The sequence below is a fragment of the Eptatretus burgeri genome, chromosome 1, assembly GCF_056783735.1.
Source record: "Eptatretus burgeri isolate ZD-2024b chromosome 1, Ebu_testis_v1, whole genome shotgun sequence".
Lineage (NCBI taxonomy): Eukaryota > Metazoa > Chordata > Myxini > Myxiniformes > Myxinidae > Eptatretus > Eptatretus burgeri.
This window is the reverse complement of record NC_140961.1, coordinates 91,063,847-91,087,846: the sequence shown is the minus strand read 5'-3', so window position 1 is coordinate 91,087,846 and position 24,000 is coordinate 91,063,847. Positions and strand designations below refer to the sequence as shown.

Here is a 24,000-nt window from a genome sequence, read left to right as displayed (position 1 = left end):
ACAGAGACCAGGGAAATGACACCTAAGGAGTGACGAATCCTTAATCTCATAATACGCTCGTTGACCGGTGTTACCTCAATTATCATTGGGGTCAGCTTATTGGACACAGCTACAGCAACTCCTTGGGTATGGTAAACAATCAGAGCGACCAGACCAATAGTAGGTGTAACCACCCACCATTATCTCGCCGCAATCCGGTCTCCGAACCTCAGAGAGAGCTGCAATCCCGATGTCCAAACGCTTGAGCTCAGATGAAAACAGAGACAGGTGATCATCCTCTCTTAGGGATAGGACATTATAGGCACCCACCCGAAGGGACCACCTCAGGTTAACCCAAGGAGACCGCCGTCTGGTGGACGACACCTCAGCACCACTCCGACACACTCTCCCGCAATCTGTCCAAGGAATGTTACCCCGTGGTTTCCCTCCGATCAAAGATTGGGGGTCCCGAAGGCTTTGCCCCAATCCCGTCATCCGGTGAGCTGCCCTGCGAAGGGAAGCTGCACAGGAGGTACTCCCACGGAGTGGGTTTTCAGATTTTTTTGCGTTTTTACGTTTTGCGGAATGAAGGGTTTTACGGTGGCCAGAGTGCAAATCCTGCCACCAACCTCCTAATAAGAAGTAACCCAACTGCAGGAGAACGTCTGCAGACACAGTTGGGCACTAGATATGGATGGCCGTTGGCTCACAAGGAGCTCCTCCGCCCTTTGACAGGTTTTGTTTTTAATCCTGCTGGGTGTCCATATCCAAACACCCCCCTCACCACAAAACCTGGTGGGGGAGACGGTTTAGTCGCCGACAACCCGACCATGGAACAGGTTAGTACAGGTTTACATGGTACCTGAAGCAGGTCACAGATCGAACCTGACCTGACTCACAAAGTGGTTGTCAGTTTGAACATTTATAAACATGCATTTATGCATTTATCCATTTATATATTTAACCATTAATCTTGATTCTAAGTAATTAAACAACGCATTTATTATCATCCTTTCGAGAGTGAATACATTTTTTGGGACACTCTGTATGTATATATATATATATATATATATATATATATATATATATATATATATATATATATATATATATATATATATATATATATATCTTCTTCTTTCGGCTGCTCCCATTAGGGGTCACCACAGCGGATCCTCTGTATGATCCGCATCGTGATTTGGCACATGTTTTACGCCGGATGCCCTTCCTGACGCAACCCTGGTCGCCTCTTACGACACAGGGATATGGTACACCTATTTTAACCGGGGTATACACCGGCCCAGTACACTGGTACTCATTTCGCCGACCTCGGAAGGATGACAGGCTGAGTCAAACTCCTGGTGTATTAATTCAGTGGCCCAATGGGGCTTGAACTCTGGACCTTTTGGATCCCAAGCCGCTGCCCTAACCATCTGCGCCAACACACCAGGCCACCACCAGGGAACAATGAATGGAGAACAATGAATATATATATACAAATATATATTTATATATACAAATATATATACATCTTCTTCTTATTTTTTCGGCTGCTCCCGTTTGGTGTCGCCACAGCGGATCGTCCGTTATGATCCGCATAATGATTTGGCACAGGTTTTACGCCAGATGCCCTTCCTGATGCAACCCTGGTCGCCTCTTACTACACAGGGATATGGTACACCTATTCTAACTGGGGTATATATATATATATATATATATATATATATATATATATATATATATATATATATATATATATATATATATATATATATATATATATATATATATATATATATATATATATATATATATATATATATATATACACACACACACACACACACACACACACACACACACACACACACACACACACACACACACACATTTGTGCTTTTTACATTTTATTGTGTTACAGCCTGGATTTAAAATGGATTAAAGTAAGAATTTTTTTTGGTCACTGTTTGACAATAAATACCCCACACTGTCAGTGGCATTTATTAATTTTTAAATTTTTGCAAACTAATTGAAAATGAAAAGCTGAAATATCTTGACTCAAGAAGTATTCAAGCCCCTTTGCTATGACATTCCAAATTGAGTTCAGGTGCATCCAATTTCCTTTGATCATTCTTGAGATGTCTCTGCAACTTGATTCGAGTCCACCTGTGGCCATTTCAATTGATGGGACATGATTTAGAAAGAAACAAACCTTTCTACAAAGATCCCACAGTTGACAGTACATGTCAGAACAGAAACTCTACCATGAAGTCCAAGGATCTGTACGTGGGACTCCGAGATAGAATTGTGAAGAGACAAAGATCTGGGGAAGAGTGCAAGACAATTTCTCGAGTGTTGAAAGTACCCAATAGCACAGTGAGCTCCATCATTTGAAAATGGAAAGTATATGGAACTACCCAGACTCTTTCTAAAGCTGGCCATCTGACCAAACCAAGCACCCGGGCAAGAAGGACCTTGGTCATGGAGATGACCAAAAACCCAATGACTACACTGACAGAACTAATGAGATCCTTGGCTGAGATGGAAGAGCATGACGGAAGGAAAACAATCTCTGCAACACTTCAAAATCTAGGCTTTATGGGAGAGTAGCCAGACGGAAGTCACTCCTGAGAAAAAGGCACATGACAGCAGACCTGGAGTTTGCAAGAAGGCACGTGTAAGACTGAGAGAATGAGGCAAAAGATTATGTTATGAAAATTGATGAGATGAAAATTAAACTCTTTTACCTGAATGCAAAGTGCTCAGTCTGGCGGAAACTGAGAACATCTCATCACCCATCTGACACCATCCCTACTGTGAAGCTTGGTGGTGGCAGCATTATGTTGTGGGGATTCTTTTCATCAGCAGGAACTGGAGACTTGTAAGGATCGAGGGAACAATGAATGGAGGCAAATACAGGCAAATCCTTGAGGAAAGACTGCTGCAGAGTGCAAAAGACCTTTGTGGCAAAGATTTACATTCCAACAGGACAATGATCCCAAGCATACAGCCTCTGCAACACTGGAATGGTTCAAAACAAGAAGGTGAAAGTCCTTAAGTGGCCCAGCCAAAGCCTCATCTTGAATCCCATTGAAAAGCTGTGAAAAGACTTGAGGATTGCTGCTTACCAATGCTCCCCATCCAATTTGACAGAGCTTGAGCATATCTGCCAGGAAGAAGTGGAGAAAATCCCCAAATCCAGATGCGCAAAGCTGATCCAGACATACCCAAGAAGACTCGAAGCTGTAAATTGCTGTAAAGGCGCATCTTCAAAGTATTGACTCAGATGGCTGAATACTTATGTAAATTAGATATTTCTGGATTTCATTTTCAATAAATTTGTAAAAATTTCTTGACCAATGTTTTCACTTTGTCATGATGGGTTATTTTGTGAGGATCAGTGACAAAACATTTAAACTTAATCCATTTTAAATTCAGGCTGTAACACAACAAAAAGTGAAAAAGTCAAGGGGTGTGAAAACTTAGTAAAGGCACCCTTGACTATCGCATTTTTTATGTTACAGCCTGAATTTTCTAATGGATTAAGTTTAAATGTTTTGCAACGGATCCACACAAAATACCACAAAGTGACAAAGTGAAAACATGCTTTAAGATTTTTTTTACAAATTCATTTAAAGTGGAAAGCTTAAATGTCTTGTGTCAATAAGTATTCAACCCCCCCCACCCCCCATCCCCCTCCCCTCCCCGAGTCAATACTTTGTAGCATCGCCTTTGGCAGCAATTACACCTTCGAGTCCTTTTGGTGATGTCTGTATCAACTTTGCACATCTGGATTTGGGGATTTTCTCCACTTCTTCCTTGCAGATTTGCGCAAATTCTGTCAAGTTGGATGGGAAGCATTGGTGAGCAGCAATCTTAAAGTCTTTCCACAAATTCTTAATGGGATTCAAGTCTGAACTTTGACTGGGCCACTCAAGGTCTTTCACATTCTTGTTCTGAAGCCATTCCATTGTTGCATTGGTTGTATGCTTGGGGTCATTGCCTGTTGTATCGTAAATCTTTGCCACAGTCGAAGGTCTTTTGCATGCTGAAGCAGGTTATCCTCAAGGATTTGTCTGTATTTGCCTCCATTCATTGTTCCCTTTATCCTTACAAGTCTCCCAGTCCCCGCCACTGAAAACAATTCCCATAGAATGATACTGCCACCACCATGCTTTATGGAAGGGATGGCGTTAAATGGGTGATGAGCTGTGCTCGGTTTTCACCAGATGTAGCACTTTGCATTCAGGCCAAAGAGTTCAACTTTCATCTCATGAGACCACAGAATATTTTGCCTCATGCTCAGTCTTTCACGTGCCTTTTTGCAAACTCAAGGCATGCTGTCATGTCCCCTTTTCTCAGCAGCAGCTTCCATCTGGCCACTCTCCCATTGAGCCAAGATTTGTAAAGTGCGGCAGAGACTGTTTTCCTTCTGGCAGGTTCTCCCATCTCAGCAAAGGAACTCTGTAGTTCTGTCAGAGTGGTCATTAAGTTATTGGTCACCTCCCTGACCAAGGTCCTTGCCCAGTTGCAAGGTTTGGTCAGACGGCCAGCTCTAGAAAGAGGCTGGGTAGTTCCATATTCTTTCAATTTCCAAATGATGGAGCTCACTGTGCTCTTGGGAACTTCCAACACTCCAGAAATTGTTTTATACCCTTTCCTGGATCTACACCTCCTCACAATTCTATCGCAGAGTTCTCAGGACAATTCCTTAGACTTCATGGTAGAGATTAGCCTGGTGTTGGCTTAATGGTTATGGTGGCAAGCTTGGGATCATCGGGTCCTGAGTTCAAATCCCGCTTTTCCGTATAATTAATTCCAGGTGGGGTTGACTCAGCCTGTCATTCTTCTGAGGTCTGCAAAATGAGTTCCACCTTGCTAGGAAGATTGAGCCATGTGAGTTTCCTGCATCAGAGTGGCGACAATCCAGGATTGTGCCCAATAGCACAGGAGACTGCTTTGGCAGAACTGAAGCTCTGTACAGAGTATTGTCCCAATGGAATGGATGTAAGGCAGAGTTTCTGCTCTGACATGCACTGTCAACTGTGGGACCTTGTATAGAAAGGTGTGTTTCTTTCTAAATCATGTCAAATCAATTGAATTGGCCACAAGTGGACTCCAATCAAGTTGTGGATACATCTCAAGGATGATCAAAGGAAATTGGATGCACATGAGCTCTATTTGGAATGTCATAACAAAGGGGTTGAATATATAATGCAAGATATTTGGATATGTTGGTTGTGCATTTTGAGAGGAGAGTGGAGTACAGGGAGAGTTCACACACAAAGTGAGAGGAGAGTGGTGTTCAGGAAGTGTGCACATGTGAGGCAGAGTTGAGTTGAGGGAAGGAATGCACAGGGTCAAGAAAGAACGTAGCTAGAAGATGGCCTGTAAGAACAGGGCTTTACACCTTCAACACACGAAGAGGACGGCACGATTCTTGTAATCATGTTGAGGGGACTTGACTCGCATGGTGAAGCAAGACACTGGCCTTGGCTCTTTTTTGGATCATGAGATGCGGACCCCGAGCCTCGTGTATGTCAAATAGCGGGTCGGCGAGGATGATCGATGCATGAAGCAGCTGCACTGCCTCTCTGAGCCTTGCTGTTGAGTGCCGCTTATGGATTGCCTGGCGTACATTTGTCCCGCTACGAGAGAAGCGAATTGTTGCCATTTTGCGCGTCACTGCACGTGCTGGTGGAAGTGCCTCCATTCCAAGTTCCACAAAGACCATCTCTGGGCCAAGCTCAGTACAACAATAAAAGGAGGGATTTTATTTTATTACAGTGTGTGCGCTGTATACAATTGCACCGAGTTTGACATGTCCCCGGCGTCGTCTACCACGTCTCCGGTGGGTCTGGTGTCCCCCCATCCCCCCTTCCCCCCCACGTGCCTCAAGACAGCCAATGATGGCCGTCTGGTAGATGCAGTGCATAACCTCGACGGAAATGGCGACAATTGACGGAAATACCCGAGTATTTCAATGGAAATTTGTGAAACTAATGTGTTATATATGTGAAAAACATTTAATTTACTGCTTGATGGAAAAACAACGAAGAAACGCTCCCCTCATGTACGAACGAACGAACGAACGAATGAACGAAAGACGTCATTTCCGTCCACCATGGCATTTTGTGCCGAAGGCAGAAAGCTAAGTTCTTCTTATGCCATCATTCTCTTTAATATTAGTCATAAACAAGTGTTTCGTCATGCATTAGTAGTTGAAATTTACTTACAATCATTCTTTTGCAGCCTCCTGCCACGCTGTATCGAACGATTTCATTCCTTCTGTTATATATAAAGGTGCTTATCACAATAATAACAAGATTTTTACATTTCAAATATTAAGTCTGCTTTTTAATTGTTTTTCAACTGAAAAAGCATAAATTGCATATTTTAACATTAGTGTACTCATTTTATTCACCACACACGCTGTATTGAAGGATTTCACTTGTTTTATTTTGTTTCCCTTTGTCTGTATTTGAGTCTGTGTGCAGAGGCACCTCAACTTTAGGATTAATTTACTTCACGTTATCATTACTTTTTGAATTATTGTCCTTTGTAAATATTTGTCTATTTTCATGAAATGTGTTGATTTTGAAGTAACTGTATCCACGTACTTGTAGTGGAGTTTGAGTAAAATCCCCAACCCCATGTGTATCCATTACTGTGAGGTGCTCCGCGGTCCCTCCGCCATTGCATCCTTTTCCCATGCATGCGCATTAATCTCCAAGAGTTTTGGCTGTAGGCCCCCAATGGAGAAGTTCAGCTCTCCGTGGGCTGGTGGTGTTAACCCCAAACCCGAATTGTGGTAACGGTGGTTAACCTGGACCAGCCAACACATACATACACAATATATATATATATATATATATATATATATATATATATATATATATATATATTATATGTATATATTATATGTATTATATGTATATATTATATGTATAAATTATATGTATATAATATATATATATATATATATATATATATATATATATATATATATATATATATATATCTGTATATATTATATCTGTATATAATGTGAAGTTGGATCATTGTGAAGTTGGAATAATGAGATCTGTCTCAGAAGGCAAGTTTTGGCCATGTGGATACAGTGGCTCATCCAGTTGCTTTGGTTTTTAATTATTAGAGCTGCAATGCTCAATATTTTAATCTTGTCGAGAATTTGGGGATTGGTTGATTTGCCATCCCATTTGATCCAATGTTTTCTATGGAGGCATCATTGATGGAAGTTCTCAAATACCTTAAGATAACGTTGATAGGTAACCAAGTTGTCACTGCTATATAGAGGAGGGTCGTGACGACACCCGGTTTGTCGACCAGTATATTTGTCCCCTTGCAAAGGTCACTGTTATTGAAGATTCAGCATTGCATATTTCTGAAGGAGTTAAACTGTTAAATTGAAGTGTTAAAAACTGAAACTGTTAAAAACTGTTAAAAACTGAAATTGAAGATTCAGCATCGCATATTTCTGAAGGAGTTACTGGCACAACTGACTCTCTACTGAATCTCCTTATCAATGGTGGCTACATGAGAAAGATGGCTGCTGAAATAAGGGATGCCAGGCAAAAATGATACACTTAGAATGATAGTACATGAGAGTCATACTCTCATATACTACAGTTGGTGACAAGTCCAATTCCAGTTGTCTGCAGATAATTACTCTAGGAATAGAATGCTATTTTTGCCTGAGCGAAGTGTTCAATGATTTCCATGGTCTCTCCATTGAAAGTGATATTTGTGAGTGTGGTAATTTACCCAGGAGTGGGTTGATTGAGGATATTGATCTTCCAATATTCAGCAAAAATCCTAATTGCTTGTATGCAGAGCTGAAGAGGTTGAGGGTAGGCTGTATGTCTTTGGCGGAATGAGCGACAGTTTCACGGTCATCAGCATACTCAGATCTCTGACATGTTGGATGATCACTTTGGTTTTGGCTTTGAGTTGGGTCAGTTTGAAGAGTTTCCCATTGTGATAGTATTGAATTGTAATACCAGGTGGCAGTTTATCTCAAATAAGTTCCATGATCAGGCTGATATAGATGGTGAAGAAAACTGGGTGATCACAAAACCATGCTTGACACTGCTGTTGCAGATGAAAATGATTCTGTCTCTGAGCTATTGCAAAGGACATTTGCTGTCATTCCATCATTTATAAGTAGTAGAATAGTAAAATTTTAATGGGCACCCAGAAGGTTGAAGAACTTTCCAGAGAGCTTCTTGGGTGATAGAGTGGAAGGCCTTGGATAGATAAATAAAGGTCTTCGAGAGCTCCTTGCATTGTTCTTGACATTTGTATGGATTTGACAGGAAACAGATCATATCCATAGTTCCTCTGTTTATGGAGCTTGCCCTACACAAGGCCAAATTTCAGTATAATTGTGCAATCTGTGGTAAAAGCATCAAACTTGGTACAAATAGTACTCCCCAAACTGATCGGGAGCCACTGCAGCAGCACCCCCTGGTGACCAGCAGGGCCACCTGTTCGTAGGCGGGCCAGGGCAACGTAACTCTCACATCTGATATTGTTAAAATATTTGCAACTTCATAAATATAATTACAATTTTTTTCATTTGGATTTCACTGTTATGATGCTTCAACATCCTTTAATACAACTGAATGACAGTGATTTAAATTCTGTCAAAATATACATGAAAATCACTTTTTTCGTAAAATTAAAAATAAATGCAAAAGAAAAAATTATAGCGGCTGCAAAAAAAACAAAAAACGTTTTTTTATGTACTGGTAAATTATCATATATTTAGTACATACCCTTGCTATTGCTTTAAAAATACAAGCAGCTATGGCACAATGAAAAATGGCACAATGACAATGTGACATGAAAGTGGCAAAGCAAAACTATAGTGTTGTCAATACGATAAACAGAAATATTTTACCAGCGTACTTAAGGCACAATTGAGAGCCTGGTGTTGGTGCAGTGGTTTGGGCAGTGGCTTTGGATCCAAAAGGTCCTGAGTTCAAGCCCCATTGTGCCACTGAATTAATACACCAGGGGGTTGACTCAGCCTGTCATCCTTCTGAGGTCGGCAAAATGAGAACCAGTATACTGGGCCGGTGTATACCCCGGTTAAAATAGGTGTACCATATCCCTGTGTTGTAAGAGGCGACCAGGGTTGCGTCAGGAAGGGCATCCGGCGTAAAACATGTGCCAAATCGCTATGCGGATCATACAGATGATCCGCTGTGACGACCCCTAACGGGAGCAGCCGAAAGAAGAAGAAGAAGACTTAAGGCACAATTGAAACGTTAATCCCTTACACATCCACCACCACATGAACAGAGATTGGTACACCTGAGTGGTCTTTACATATACAGTTAATTTGGCAAACCTTATTACATCCACATTTCAGAAGTTCCTGGCATGACCTTCCAGCCTGAGGTAGGGTTGTCCATAAGGGCCTCCAGTTGTCCTGGCTTGAAATCCATCCCCACTCACCAGGGATTGGTAGCGTCACGGAAGTAACTAATGTCTGACCCCAACAGTGTCCAGCTTGGTAGGCTGCCCTTTTTGCATGTTGAAGAAAGGGAGCCTGTGTGGGGGTATTGCATCAATTGGTCAAGAATTATTGGTGAACAGCTTCTTCTGTGCGACATTGACTCATTCCTCTGGGCTTGTATGATCATACATGAGCACGACATAGTGCTCAATTAGGGCTATCATCTCATCATCAACACCCCTGGTGTATTTGACAGGTAAAGAATGCTGGGTTGACTTATCGGTAGTGAGACCACATATCGCAAGCAGTGTACTTTCCCTTGCCATGAAATGCAGAGGTTGTGCAGCATTCATTGAAGCTATGAATATGAGAAGGGGCCTCCTTCTTTCGTCGCCCACATGTAATGGAATGATATGGGTTGGAATATACTCGAAGTTCATGCGGGTACCGAAGGCAACCCACAATTCTGTGGCAGCAAGTTCCGAGAAGAAGCTGACAGCAAGCACCAGTGCATCTGTGTCTGCAGTGTGCTGCATGATTTTGTCATGAACTTGCCTAGCAGCATCTGCAGCATGAAGTAAAAGGCACATGCTTTCTTGTGGTTGCAGGGAGCAAAGGATGATGCATTTTAATGTGGTTTATTGCACAACATACAGTCTCCAACTGGTGTCACAACCTCTTTTCTTTTTCTGTGAAGTCTCCACAATATGCTCAGTGAGGAAATACTGAGTTCCACCCAAAGAAATTGATGCCAGTTAATTGACAGTGCTCCTGTTGGACTGACCCTCCTGATTCCTTTGCCTGGTGGAGCTCTGGTTCTCTCTGGTAAACTTTTCAATATACTGGTCAAACACAAGGTCAATCCTTGCAACATTCTGAAATTAGCGTGCAACAAATGGTTGGAATAGAGTCGCAGCATACTCTCCAAATGTTTTTGCATGCCTGGGTCTCAAAATATTCACTTTGACAGCACCCTCAATGATGATGACATTGGTATCCATCACGTTTGTCATTGGTGTGACAAGGCTTTTAAAGCATGCTACAAGTTTAGATTTGATTCCGACGTTCAGCTCAGCCATGGTTGTTAATGAAGGTGATGTTTGATTTAAATGGGTAAAGAAGTCATTGCGATTCCCATCTCTTGTTTGACAGGCATTATATAGCCTCGAGAAGAAGGAACAGTCATTCTTGAGAGAATTGTAACATTTTTCATCTGTGGATCCTCCTTATCCAATGTGTGAGAGAACATTGGCAACTGGTTTTTGCTTATTGTTGCCATCATTGATTTGGTTTTCGTACTGCAAATATATTCGTGCTGCTCTTTTACATGTCTTTCGACACTCCTCGCTGTTCCTGCCATTTCACGACTGGAAAATTATTTGGTGTGAAGAAACAAAATATCTTAACCCTTCTTCATGAAAAGGGTTGCACATTTCCTCGAAAAAAGTAACAAGTGTTTTGACTTCTTTGATTACTTGTGTTTGACTACTGGGTTAAACCTGTACATCATGGTGTTTTGTTGAAATTGTTTTGCATTTTTTGTCAATGGCACTTTCAAATTATTGTATAACTATTGCTGTCTCGGGTCCACCTACCATCCACCAATGACATGCTCATGGCTTTGAGTGAGGCCAACAACCCCTCCATTACCCTTGATGAAAACATTATTTATCATGTGTCTGGTCAATAGCGAGAGCTGAAAATGGTCATGCCATCTTGTGCAAGATAAACTGTCCTTTCTGGAATGCTTCTGTGATGAAAGGGTGTGTATGGGCTTGTGTGACTATGTCATGCACTTGGACGGGCAGCCAGGGTGCATATATTGTGTGGTCCAGGGAGAAGCACTAATAGCCTATATCAAACTTTTAGCATCGAGGTTGAAGTTTCCCTCTGATTGACCTTACCAGGGTGAGGATTGGAAGCTCCAACTGCACAGTGATGTGACAGTGCTTTAAGTGAGGCTTTGGTTCATTTGATCAGTACACCAGTCATCAAATTTAAGATCACCTGGGTGTTTCGTATGCATCTTGTGGAGGAGGATGTTTACGGCATCGGCTGGCACTTTATGTGTCTGCCATTATTGGATGCGAGAGTCAGGTTGTTTTGTCCTACCACCAATAGATGGTGCTGCTTGCCAGCAGGGGGCACTGGTGCTGTAGCTCCCTATCTGAAAATGATAAATTTGTGGAGTACGATATGTGTACCAGGTTTTTTTTAACCACAATTTGCACAATTCATGTGATATCTTACCAAAATCTGCCCCACTAACTCAAGATGGAGGGCCACACAAGAAGAGTTTGTGAGAGAGAACAGAATAAATTTAACATTGCTCTGAAATTGTGTGAGGTTATAGGATGAGAAAAAGCAGGACACTGGCAAGGAGTTTGAGAATTGAGGAGCATGCGGGAAGAAGCTGGAAGGGTATGAAATCGTGTTGGCTCTTGATTATATATATATATATATATATATATATATATATATATATATATATATATATATATATATATATATATATATATATATATATATATATATATATATATATATATATATATATATATATATATATATATATATATATACAGTCGACGAGGCAGGCGAAAGTCAGCAGCGTGTAACTCGTCACTTCGCCGAAGTCGGCAGCGTCAAAAAGTCCCGAATTTATCTAATGTTAAATCCCTTTGAATAAAGTCTGTAAGTCGTCATCTCTAAGTCGCCACTTTGTCAAAGTCATCAGATGTTGTCCGTTTCTGCGTAATTGAAACTCAAGTAAATTACCATGCCTAACTCGTTACACGGAACTTCTACCTCGTGAGAAGTCCAATTTCATGGAATCGTGATGCCCGCTCATTGTTTTACACCGCCAGTGATAGGCTATTTATAACTGCGCTGCATTCAGCTCAGTCAGCGTGCCGTCCCACATGCATCTGAAGAGGGAGACAGGCTGCGCAATGCAGTCTCTGGCAAAGGAGTAAAGGATCGACCGAGCTTAGTGTTGAAGTCCGATCATGGTTTTATATTGGCTTGTTTTGTACATCACCAGACTCACTTCCACATAGGTATTGAGTGGTAGTCATCACGACGACTGTGTGTCATGTAATTTGTCGATGGTATATGAGTTTTCATTCCATATGAAAACTCATTCTACATTCATTCCAATGAATTAATTCTAACAGCCATTCATTCCACATTTGTCGATGGTCATACACTATCATCGATGGTATACGAGTTGTCTTACAGTTTTTCATTATCTTTACTTTTGATGAAGTGATTCATGAATTCCATCTTTGCTTGATCACTTTCCAACTCACCAATGAACCCCCACCTATGCCCTGAGGATTGTGTTTCCCTTTTGGTACAATATCCGGCTTAGAGATTGTTGTGCTCTCTCACACGTACGTGTCCAGGCCACGCGTGACTTCATCCTTCACCCCACAGACATCATGAATGTTCGCATATGCGCAAGTCGTCACATGTCAGTCGTCACTTTTTTCTCGGTCCCGATGGTGACGACTTACGCCTAGTCCACTGTATATACAATATAAGTGTGTGAGGAAGGAAACATTTGAAGGTAAGCTGATGAGGAACAGAGGAGAAGAGACCTTCGAGCACCTTCCGTGATGATATCTGTCTTGTTCTTGCATATAACCAATATGGGGTGTGCTAAAATTAAATGTCTAGATTCTGCATCCATGTGTCTGCCTCAGGTGAGTTGGTGAAGGGCTAAAAATCCTCCCCATAGCTACCGCAAGGGACAGTGCGACATGATGTGCTCCATCGACTTGACTCCTCTGCAGTTGCAGAGTGCCTCAGGCTTCATCCTCCATTGGTGGAGGGTGCTTTCATAGCAGCCCTGTCCAGTGCAGAGCCTGTTGAGGACTGTCCATTTCATATGTGAGAGTGTGAAACCTGGTGAAGCAATGATTGGATTATGTACAATATATTTATTAAGAGTTGTGGCAGCCTTCCAGCTGGCCCTCCACAAGTCAGCTTTGCTTTGATGGGCTCTGATAAGAAGCTCAGCATGGTTCCATGGTGTCTTTTTGGACCTGAGGCGGCAGCACAGATGTTCAATGAGAAGGCACTGGGCTGGAATTTTTGTCGCCAAAATGCAGCTGAAGTAGGTGTATGACATCACATCCCTTCGGATGGCTGGTGGAGTAATGTTGGAGAAGATAGGGAGCTACTCAATCTTTGTTGAATTGAGAGTTCCAGCCACTGCTTAACTGAATGTCAATGACCTTCATTTTAGCACTCACTGACCATACTTGCGGAATACTCTGCAGTCAAATATACAAGGGTGAGAGTTGCCGTATGTAAGGTGTTAATGCTGGCTCCCTACAATGTTCCGAACAGTTTCCAGACAGGGTTTACCCATGCTCTGAACTTCTCGCATCTTTGTGGGTGTTCTTTGTAGGTCAGGTTCCAGTCAAATCTAACCCCCAAGGTATTTGGGATAATGGACATTTTCAAATTTCATACAGCAGAATGTCACATCGACCTCTGCATTTGCTGTGCAGTTATCAAGATGGTGGGTGCTGATGGCTGTTTTGTTGGGGTTTGGACAGACCTTCCATTTGTACAAATACCACTCGAGTGTGCCCAGATCTCGGGTGAGTTCGTACCTGACAGATTTTATGGCAGGGCCTTTCACTACGAATGTGATGTCATTAGCATAGGCATGTTTGAAAAAGGTCACCATTGGCAGATCGCTGACAAACGCTAAAGAGGGTGAGAGCAAGAATGGATCCTTGAGGGAGGCCATAGTTTGGTGTTCAAACACGGCTAGTTTTGTCGTTGAGGATAATGCGGATCTTTTGGTCCTCAAGGAATACCGAGAGTAGTCTGATTGTCTTCTGGCTATGGAAGACTTTTGAGACTTTGAGAAGGAGCCCTCATTGCCAGACTGTGTCATAGGCCAACAACAGGTCCACCAAAACAGTTTCCATCTTTTGTTTTCCCTGGAAGCCAGCCTTATGATGGTGCAGAAAGCAAGAAAATAGTCTTAGGTAGTGCAACCGCTCCTAAAGCCCCCCTACTCATCAGGTCGGAAGGCCTCCAGGATGGGGGTTAAATGTGAGAGTGGGCCCTCTCGATCAGCTTTCAAGTCACTGAGCAGAGTTATAGGACAGTAGCTGCAGCACATGTCTGCTGACTTACCAGATTTTATTATAGCCATAGCATTAGCCTTCTTCCAGGCTGCAGGAATTTGCCTCGTTTCATGGACAGCAGTAAAAAGGACTGCTTATGAGGTATGAAGTTTTTCGCCGGTTTTTACGGAATTCAGGGAAAATTCCATCAGCCCCTGCGGTTTTGCAACTTTTGGTTGCCGACAGTGTGGCGTCAGTGTCTTTCTTTGTATATGGGGCTGATAGGTGGCTGCTCAATGGGCTTTGGTGCAGGTTTCAGAGGTAATCCATTTTTACCTCCTGCATTAGTGATTTGGAGGTCGGCTTTGAAATCTGCAGGAGTTGAGATGTGATGGAATCAGGGGAAACTCTTGGGATGGCAGCAGTACTGTTTTCTGTGGCACCCAGTTTCCTCAGCAATGCCCATGTCTTGCAGCTGCTGTGGGTGAAGTCTGTGGACTCCACCAACTCCTTCCAGCACTTCAGACGTTCTATGTCTTGAGCCTCAATTAGTGCCTCTGCGATATCCAAGTTCCCAGTTTTGTTGTGTTCCTTTAGAAGCCTTTCAGTCTCCTGTCCAGCAAGGTGGGTAGGTCTTGCAGAAGCCACGCGGTGTGATATTGCTGGCAGCAGAGAGAAGGAGGTGCATAAATTCCATGTATTTAGCTGGGACAGGTGATATATCCTTGATGTTGAGTTCAGCTGCTTTGGTTGGTCGCCCTCTGCCATCCTCTGTCAGGAAGCAGAGGTTGGTATTTGTTCCGGTCGGCCACCATCCCAAGTGGAAGGTCTTCGGCTACTTTGGGTCAAACAGGTCGAGATCGGCCATCAATGCCCAGTCCAGTTAGCTGTTCTCCGGCCATGTAATTTTCCCTATATCGTCATTCAGTGTGATGACTATTAATATCCCCAATGTAAACCGCAGGCTGGTTATATTGGGGTCAGGCAGGTGATGGCCATGTTTGCATGTGGGACTTGTACATATTTTCAACAGTGACACCACTTACCTTTATTGTTGCATATAGCATATTGTTGGCTAAAGTTTCAATGTTTTGAAAACTTGTCTGACATAGTTGGCAAGGCCAAGTTTTGCTGTGTTTATGGAGGCCATAAGGTTGTAGCCTACAATCTTTTTTCTTTGTGGCCTTTTTGTCATCATCACTACAAATTTCCTCGAGTATGGCTGTGGCAATGGTGTAGTGCTTCAGGATCTTGGTGAGGATCTCCCTTCAACATCGAGTTGGAGGATGTGGAGTGAGGGACCCACTGCTCTTCTTGTGGTCCACCACTTTTGTCCATAATATCTGTCGAAGACACTTAATGTAGTTACAGAATGCTGGACAGAAAGAGATTCCAACTATGATGCCAAGTCATACCCTATCAGATTGGCAGCACACTACAGGATCCTGTCAAGGAGAGAAAGATGACAAGCATATGCAGCAGCCCAAACATGGGAACAATATTGCACAAGAGGCTGTATCGTATCAATTATGTGGCCTTATATAGGTGTAAGAGAGTTACTGGAGAGAGCTATCGTCATGCATAGTATAGACAGCCAATGTGTTTGGAAGCACTTTTTGCTATACCAGAAATATACTTCTCCCAATTTAGGTTGGGACAGATATCAAACCAAGCAGACATAACTCGGAGAGTTCCTGCAAGGACAAGAACCCACTTTATAATGTTGGAAAACATGGAGATCTTGTTCAGGATATGGAAATCAACTGAGTCTTCTTCATGTAGGATACAAGCCAATCATTCCCACAGTTTACCACATTTTCTAAACCTTCACCAAAAGTGGTAACTGGCTTGGTCATGAGACAAAGAATACCAGGTACTTGGACAAGTTGTGTACAATGGAGAATCATCCACCTAAATACCTAGCTGTGAAAGAATGCAGTCTGTCAGGTCATTAATATACAAGAACACCCCAGGACCCAAATCAGAACATTGAGGAACACCTGCATTGATGCCATGTGTGGTGGACAACTGTCCATGCACCACTGAAATTTTGCAATCAGTAAAGAAAAAAAATGCAGAGATCATGACAGGCATTTGTCCAGAGATACCTATCATAGGATTTGAGCTTATGACCAAGACCTCTTTACCACACCATCAAATGCCTTGGAGATGTCAATTGCAACAATTTTGGCTTTGCCACGGGAACAATGAGGTTTCAAAGATCACCAGTAGAATGAGAATGTCCAAAGCTACACTGCACTACAGTTAGAAAATTATTGCCTTCCAGGTGACTGATAAGTTATTGATTAACGAAAGATTCAATGACCTTACTCATGGTGGGAAGTGGACTAATAGGGCGACAGTTAGTGGGATCAGATTTCTCCACAGAACCTTTGCACACTAGCACAAAAGATGCCACTTTCCAACATTTTGAGAATAGGCTTTGGCAGATTAAGATGGTATTTTTTTTTTGAAAAGAAAAGATGACAGATGAGGAAAACATCTTCAGGACAATCATGTGAATTTAATCAGGACCAGTGGCTTTTGAGACATCAAGTCCCCAAATGATCTTGGCCACTCTATTGGGTGTAATTGTAACAGTAAAAATGTTCGAGTTGGTTCAGGAGGGACAATTAGGCAAAGGATGTCCTTGATCATCAAGGGTGGAGTTTGCTGCAAAACAAATGGAAAAATCTCTGGACCGAAGCTACTGAGCTAGGATATAATAATGGAGCTTGGCATTCTCAAACATCCTCTTTATGGTCAGAAGTCACAGAGTTTCAAGAAGTATTTCCTCACTAGATACGTGTTAATATTTCCTGCAATGGATGAGAGAGAGCACTTCGTCACTCGAATAGTGACAGTGAACCCTTGTGCCACACCAGCATTTGCTGCAAAGGTTATGAACAATCACGAAGAGAGGTATGGAATCTTCACGAAGAGTGGCTTGGGCATGAATTGAAGGAGGCAGGGTATATGGTAAGTTGTGTGCAGTGGAGAATCATCCACATTATTCCGGCATGTTGTTACAAAATTTATGAGGATTTTTGCAGCAGCAAAATAAGAAATTGCAATTAAAAAGCTACTTCTGGCTTTTAGCTGCAGTCTCTGAAAGATATAGAACTGCCCACTGCAAATAAGCATAGTGTTAACTGCAACACTGCTACCCCCACAGTATGAGTCAGCAGTTCTGTGCTCTGGCTGGAACACAGGCATCATCTGAACTGACTGGAAGATGGGCCTTGTTGTCCTCTCTGGAAAGGGAAAGGTGATCACCAAGACTGCAACTACCAAGGGGTGATGCTACTCTCAGTGCCGGGCAAGGTCTTTGCTCGGATAATTCTCGATAGGGTTCACCACCATCCGCTTGAGCACCAGCATCCAAAGCAGTCAGGCTTTACACCAAAGAGGTCAATGATTGACCTTGCTCTTCGGGTCCTCTCCGAACGCAGGCGATAGTTTCGGCAGGGGCTGCTTGCAGCCTATGTTGATCTCTGTAATGCGTGCGATTCAGTGAATCGTGATGTCCTCTGGAGGATTCTTGGTCTTCGTGGGGTGCCACCAAAACTGATCGATCTGATGTCTGAACTCTACTCTGGTACTGAGAGTGCCGTGAGATGTGGTGGTACCATATCTGACTTATTTCCAGTTGTTACTGGAGTTTGTCAGGGGTGTGTACTGGCCTCCACACTTTTCAGCACTTGTATGGACTGGATTCTGGGGAGGACATCGGAGACATCAAGTTGTGGTGCATCATTTGAGAATGTCAAGATATCTGACCTTGATTTCGCAGATGATTCAGTCGTCTTTGTAGAGACTTCAGATATCCTTTTGGGGGCCCTCGAGGTGCTGAAGGAGGAGTCGGAGCCGCTGGGATTACGGGTTGCCTTCGTCAAAACTAAGATCCAGGCTTTCCTTGACATCTTGTATGCTGCTATCTTGTCTGTGCCAGTTTGTGGTGAGGATGTTGAGGTCGTGGAGAGAGTCACTTACCTTGGCAGTGATATTCATGTCTCTGCTGGCTGTGAGTCAGAGATCAACAGACGTCTGGGTCGCGCCTCAGGAGTCATGGATTCACTGGATCATGGGGTGTGACGCTGCCATCATGGGGTGTACCTGTGCAGGGGCGAAAGTCTGAAACTTCAGGTGCTTGGTGCTTCCAGTCTTGCTCTATGGATGTGAGACTTGGACTCTGACCAGGGATATGAGACGGAGACTTAATTCCTTTGGTACCAGGTCTCTTCAGAGAATCCTTGGCAATCACTGGTCAGACTTTGTGTCCAATGAGCAGTTGCTGAGAGAGACTCAAATGAGATTTGCTACCTGAAAAGTCCATGAGTGTCAGCTGCGGCTGTATGGACAGGTGGCTCGTTTTCCTGATGCTGATCTTGCTCATGAGATTCTCTCAGCGAGGGAGCCTCATGAGAGTAGGAGGCCAATGGGCTGACCACGTGCCTCATGGTTGCAGCAGGTTGATCAGCATCCCATGTTGATAGGGATGGACCAGGCATTTGCCTGGGGGATGGCCAGACGGAGGCCCCTGGAGTAGCGGCGGAAAGTGGACGCAGTGACGCACTGCTCTAGCGCATGCTCCCATACCTGATCTGACCTGAACCTGAACCAATGGCATCCCACCAACCCCTTTGTAAGGGAATAAATCCACGGACATATTTCTGACTCACTGGCCTTCATCAGCATGTTGTGGAATACAGAAATTCCCCACATAGCGCGCTTTCATTTTACACGATGTTGTTAGTAAGCAGCTCAAGATTGTAAGACCATTTTTCAAAGAGCACATAAATTTTCGTTCTTACGCAGCTGCCGGCAAATCACCCGGCCATCACCCTGAACCAACTGAACTAGTCCGAGATGGGCTGTGGGGTGCTGGGCGTGTACAGACAAATACCAAATACACGGCAACCTGAGGGCTTTTTTGTCATCCTCCGGTTCTTTGACAGCCATCTTAGTGAGTGAGCGCATTAAATTTATCGCACATTTATCTGCTAAACTTATCACGTAATGCAGTATCTTGTGCATCCATCCTTCGACAACATGACTGGTAAGGGGGGAATTAAAAGTAAGAAACAAAGCAAACATATTTTGTTAACAGTGAAATTAAAAGTAAAATGAGAAAGGTGATTGAGCAGTGGACATTGGCCGAGTGCTTCGACTTCTGGAATACACCTGAAACACAACTCATGCAAATGCCTATAAACTCAAAAGTGAGTGCTCAGTGTTACTGCAACAAAATAGAGTTGTTTGTTTTCTGGCATCATGGAGAAGATTCTTGGAACCGGGATCGAACATCACAATCAGCAAAATGTTCCCCAAAGCATTCTCGTCATCCAGGAGAAAGTGAGAGGCTTGGACAACAACCTGAAGAAGGATGCTGACCCTGCTGATTATTTCCAGTTGTTACTGGAGTTTGTCAGGGAATCATTTAAATCATTGCCAGCCATGAATGGCTTGAACGCTTCTTAAAGCGTTCAAACCTCCAGAATATCAAAGTTACTGGTGAAGTTGCTGCCGCCGACACCAAAGCAACTGCAGAGTTCCCAAAATCTTGGCCAAGATCATTGAAGAAGGATGGTACAGCCCAAAGCAGGTGTTCAACTTCGACAAAACAGAGCTGTACTGGAAGAGAATGCCATCAAAGACTTACTTCTCAAAAGAGGTGATGACAGCACCTGGACTTAATCCTACCAAGGACTCTGCCATGGTCCTTCTTGGTGGGAATGCTGAGGGAGATTTTATGTTAAAGCAGGTGTCGGTGTACCATTCCGAGACACAATGGGTATTGAGATGCTACTTGAACTCATCTCTGCATGTCTGGCGTTCCAACTCCAAAGGCTGGATGACGGGACTATTTATCTCGAGTGGTTCAGTGTCCACCTGCACAGTCTTGAAGGACTATTGCACAAGAGAGAATCTCGACTTCAAGATTATCCTCGGCCTTGACAAAGAGCCTGTGAGAATATCAGGGCCATCTTTATTCCACCGAACACCACCTATTTTATCCAACCCATGGATAAAGGTGTGATTGCAACATTCAAGGTGCATTATTTATGCCAACATTTGACAGGCTGATCAGGGCTACAGATGGTAAGGAGAAGCTCACAATTAAGGAGTTTTGGCATTCCTTGAGCATAAAGCATGCCATCGACATCGACAGCAAAAATTGGGCCAAAGTTTCACAAGCATGCATGAACGGTGTTTGTCGTAAACTCAGGCTGGCATGCGTGCACAAATTCATGGGGTTCAAGGTCGGCAATGAGGTTTCCAAGACGAAACGTCACATCATCAACCTCGCCAAGGACTTGCATTGGAGATGGTGGAGGAAGCCAACATGGAGGAGTTGCTTTAGTTACACCAGGAGGGGTTGTCAAATGAAGAGCTGAAGCAGTGAGATAAGGAAGTCACGAATGTTGTACTTCCTACCCGTGCCTTGGCAACAAAAAGGATGATAGAGGCGTTTGAACTGGTGTAGCAGGCTATGAATATCTTTGACAAGGATGTTCCCGATAGGAAATGCAGCTCTCAAGTTTCCAGACTCATCAATAATGCGATGCATTGTTATCAGGAACTATACCAGGAGAAGAAGCGTGCAACACAACTCTCACTTGACACCTTCTTCAAGGATAAACTGGCCCAGTCGTGAGCAACACTTGACAACCCTGTCGATCCTCAACGCTCGAACTTCCAAAGCAGTTGTGACGGCCCTTATTGCATCATCGCCTTTAGTTATTGATGAACTGATGACTCATTCTTTACTATCATCATCAGATTATTGATGACCCTGCACCTTCCTCCCCTCAATAACTCCACACCATCACCATTTCATGGAGATACAGATTTGATGAAATGTTGGTACAACAAGTGGTCCAAGGAATCCATTTGTTCATCATAATGAGCCCCCATTGTATGAAAAAAATTTTTTTAAATGTGTATGACCTTTTATTGCTGCTCTAGTAATAATTTGTTTGTGTGAGAAAAATCTTTGGGTGACTCTCACATACGGGAGCAATAAAAACAAATAGTTTAGTCCTGAAAAGTATTGGAAATAACTTTTCATGACATGTGTAAGAGTGGTTTGCATTGCATGAAATTGGAGATTTAAACAAAAACCTTCACACAAACGAAGGTATTCCGGTTGTAGATTAAAGTTTCGTTCTCTGGTTTTGATCTTTGTGTCTTTTTCAATACATATTTTCGAAGAGTTGGCAACAGTATTATGATATTGACTTTATATTCTGCAAAGTAACTTATCAGCGAAAAGTTTTTATATTTACAAAGGTAATCATTAGTTAAGCATAACTGTTTAAAGCATGATGCTAATGCACAACACAAAGTGCCTAACCACAGTAAAGATGACAGTTTTGTTATTGTGACAAATTTCACACCATTCCAAATTCAGATATAAAGTAGACTTCGACATGCAACTTCATATTTATGATTTGAATGTATAGGTAAGTAAACCATCAAAGTGTAGTCCAAAGTAAGTTTGAGTGAAAGTGAAAAACATGTAAGCCTTTATTTGTTAATAAGACCAGACTCGGTGGTGTAATGCTTGGAGTATGCGCTCTAATCGGGAGGTCAGTGGTTCGATCCCCGGATGAGTCATACAAAGACTTTAAAAATGGCACGCGCTGCTTCCAAGCTTGACACAAGCAACCATAGGTTGGTAATCATAGTGCAGGCTTTGAAGGGCTAAATGGCCTCCTCATGCGTTGAAGTTCCTTGCATGTATATATAGTAAAAGTTTGCAATAAATACAACAAATTAAATTTCTGCAGGTTATTTCATCTTTAAATCAAAGTTTGCAAACTTAGTGCAGTTGAAAGAAAACTGTTTGCAAAGTAGGTCACGTTATGAGAAAACACCAGATGGTACAGCTTTGCAAGGCGGTGAAATTGGCTCGTTTGTTCATTCAAATCAAGTTCATCTCCAATCCCAAATCTATCGTTACTCTCCAATCAAAATGAAAGAAACTGTGAAAATAATTACAATAATGACTTAATGACATAGTTGTCATTGAATCGTACAAAAATAATTTCACAAAATTACCTGCGGGACGTAGAATAGTCCAAAGAGGCGCGCGACTGTGACGGAGATGGTCGACTCGGAGGAGCCAATGATTGCGTGGGGCGTGCACACATCGTCACCCTTGGCGTTCGGCCACGCCCGCCGCCGCACGAAGGCCAGCGACGCCTCGAGAGCTTTGGGAACCACGTAGCAGCTGTCGTAGATGATGTATCCCAAAGTTATGTTTGGGAGAATGTTTGGGTTCTTATTGATTTTTTCGATTGTGTAGACCATCGTCATTGCCCAGCGTAATGCTCTGGGATCAAAGCTGAAAAAAGAATAAAAAAATTAAAAACAAATAATCATCGGGCTGCATGTTGGAAGAAGTATGCACCTTAAGCAGAGGGCACATTATTCGAGTTGTGTAGTTGTATTGTATTGCAATGAAATACATTGCATTTGCACGCACGATGCATGCGAGAAGCAAAAAGAAAACCAGACAAAGAGCTGGGCAATGGGGTTCCCTGAGGGATGGGGAAAAAAAAACTTTCCCACAAAGGATCCCTGATAGGCACCCCACCGCCCCACCCCACTATCATCCCCCTTCGCCCCCCCCCACCCCTAAACCTTAATGCATGTGTTTGGGATAGTGATGAGAAAGATGGATGTGGGAGGCGAAAGACGTGGGGAAGTAACGTCCGAAGCACGGAGAAGCTTACTTTATGCACTTGGGGAATTTAGGAGGCTCGGTGAAGTTCTGCAACACGTCTTCAATGCCCGAGTGCACGGGAAACAATCCACCCAAGATGATTTCCGCGTTCTTCACGATTCCACTCAGAGCGCGACCTCGCGACAGGCGGCACGGCGCCGCGCGCGTTTCCCGCGCGAACACGCACAGCAGCAGCAGCAGCGGCAGCAGCGGCGGTGGTAGCGAGTCGCGGCGCCGCTTCAGCTGCACTCGACACATCGCGCTCTCCCCCACACTCGTCTTCACGTTCACACGGCTTCGCGATGCACAATATCACAACAACGCGCGTTTTGTCACTAAAAACGAAGGTTTCTTCGTCCGCTTCAGCCACTGCGTGTGCGTGGAAAAAAAAAAACCGCTATGGAAAGGCAGCTTTGCCTCAGCCTCGAGGTGGATTGGGTTACAGCGTTCAGCACAAGCTGATTTGCCGGCATAGAAAGTGATACAGCGCTCGGCAGGTGCTGATAATTCCCCTGTGATTATACAAAATAAATAAAGGTCTGAAAGAAGAAGGAGAAACAAAGTTCAGGAGATGCAGATTTCTCCAGGCGACGCTCATTTGCGCGGGAAATCCCTTGGCTGCGCCCACGATGCACCGCCTCTCGTTGAAACAAAGTTGGAAGTTTTGAAACTTCCGAAATTGATGCTTCTGGGATTCTGAGGAGGGTAATCAATTC

The 24,000-nt window shown here is 43.2% G+C and overlaps 1 protein-coding gene across 1 annotated transcript in view; it reads right to left on the bottom strand.

Moving 5' to 3' along the window:
- Positions 1–23,783, bottom strand: part of LOC147034941 (extracellular calcium-sensing receptor-like) — an 84,050-nt gene extending 60,267 nt beyond the window's left edge. Inside the window, exons 1-2 of the mRNA XM_085891537.1 lie at positions 23,295–23,783; positions 22,618–22,903 (exon numbers count right to left, since the gene is read on the bottom strand). Of these exons, the coding sequence (XP_085747663.1) occupies positions 22,618–22,903; positions 23,295–23,542 (534 nt within the window). The 5' untranslated portion in view covers positions 23,543–23,783. The remainder of the gene's footprint in view (positions 1–22,617; positions 22,904–23,294) is intronic.
- Between the last annotated feature and the right edge of the window lie 217 nt (positions 23,784–24,000).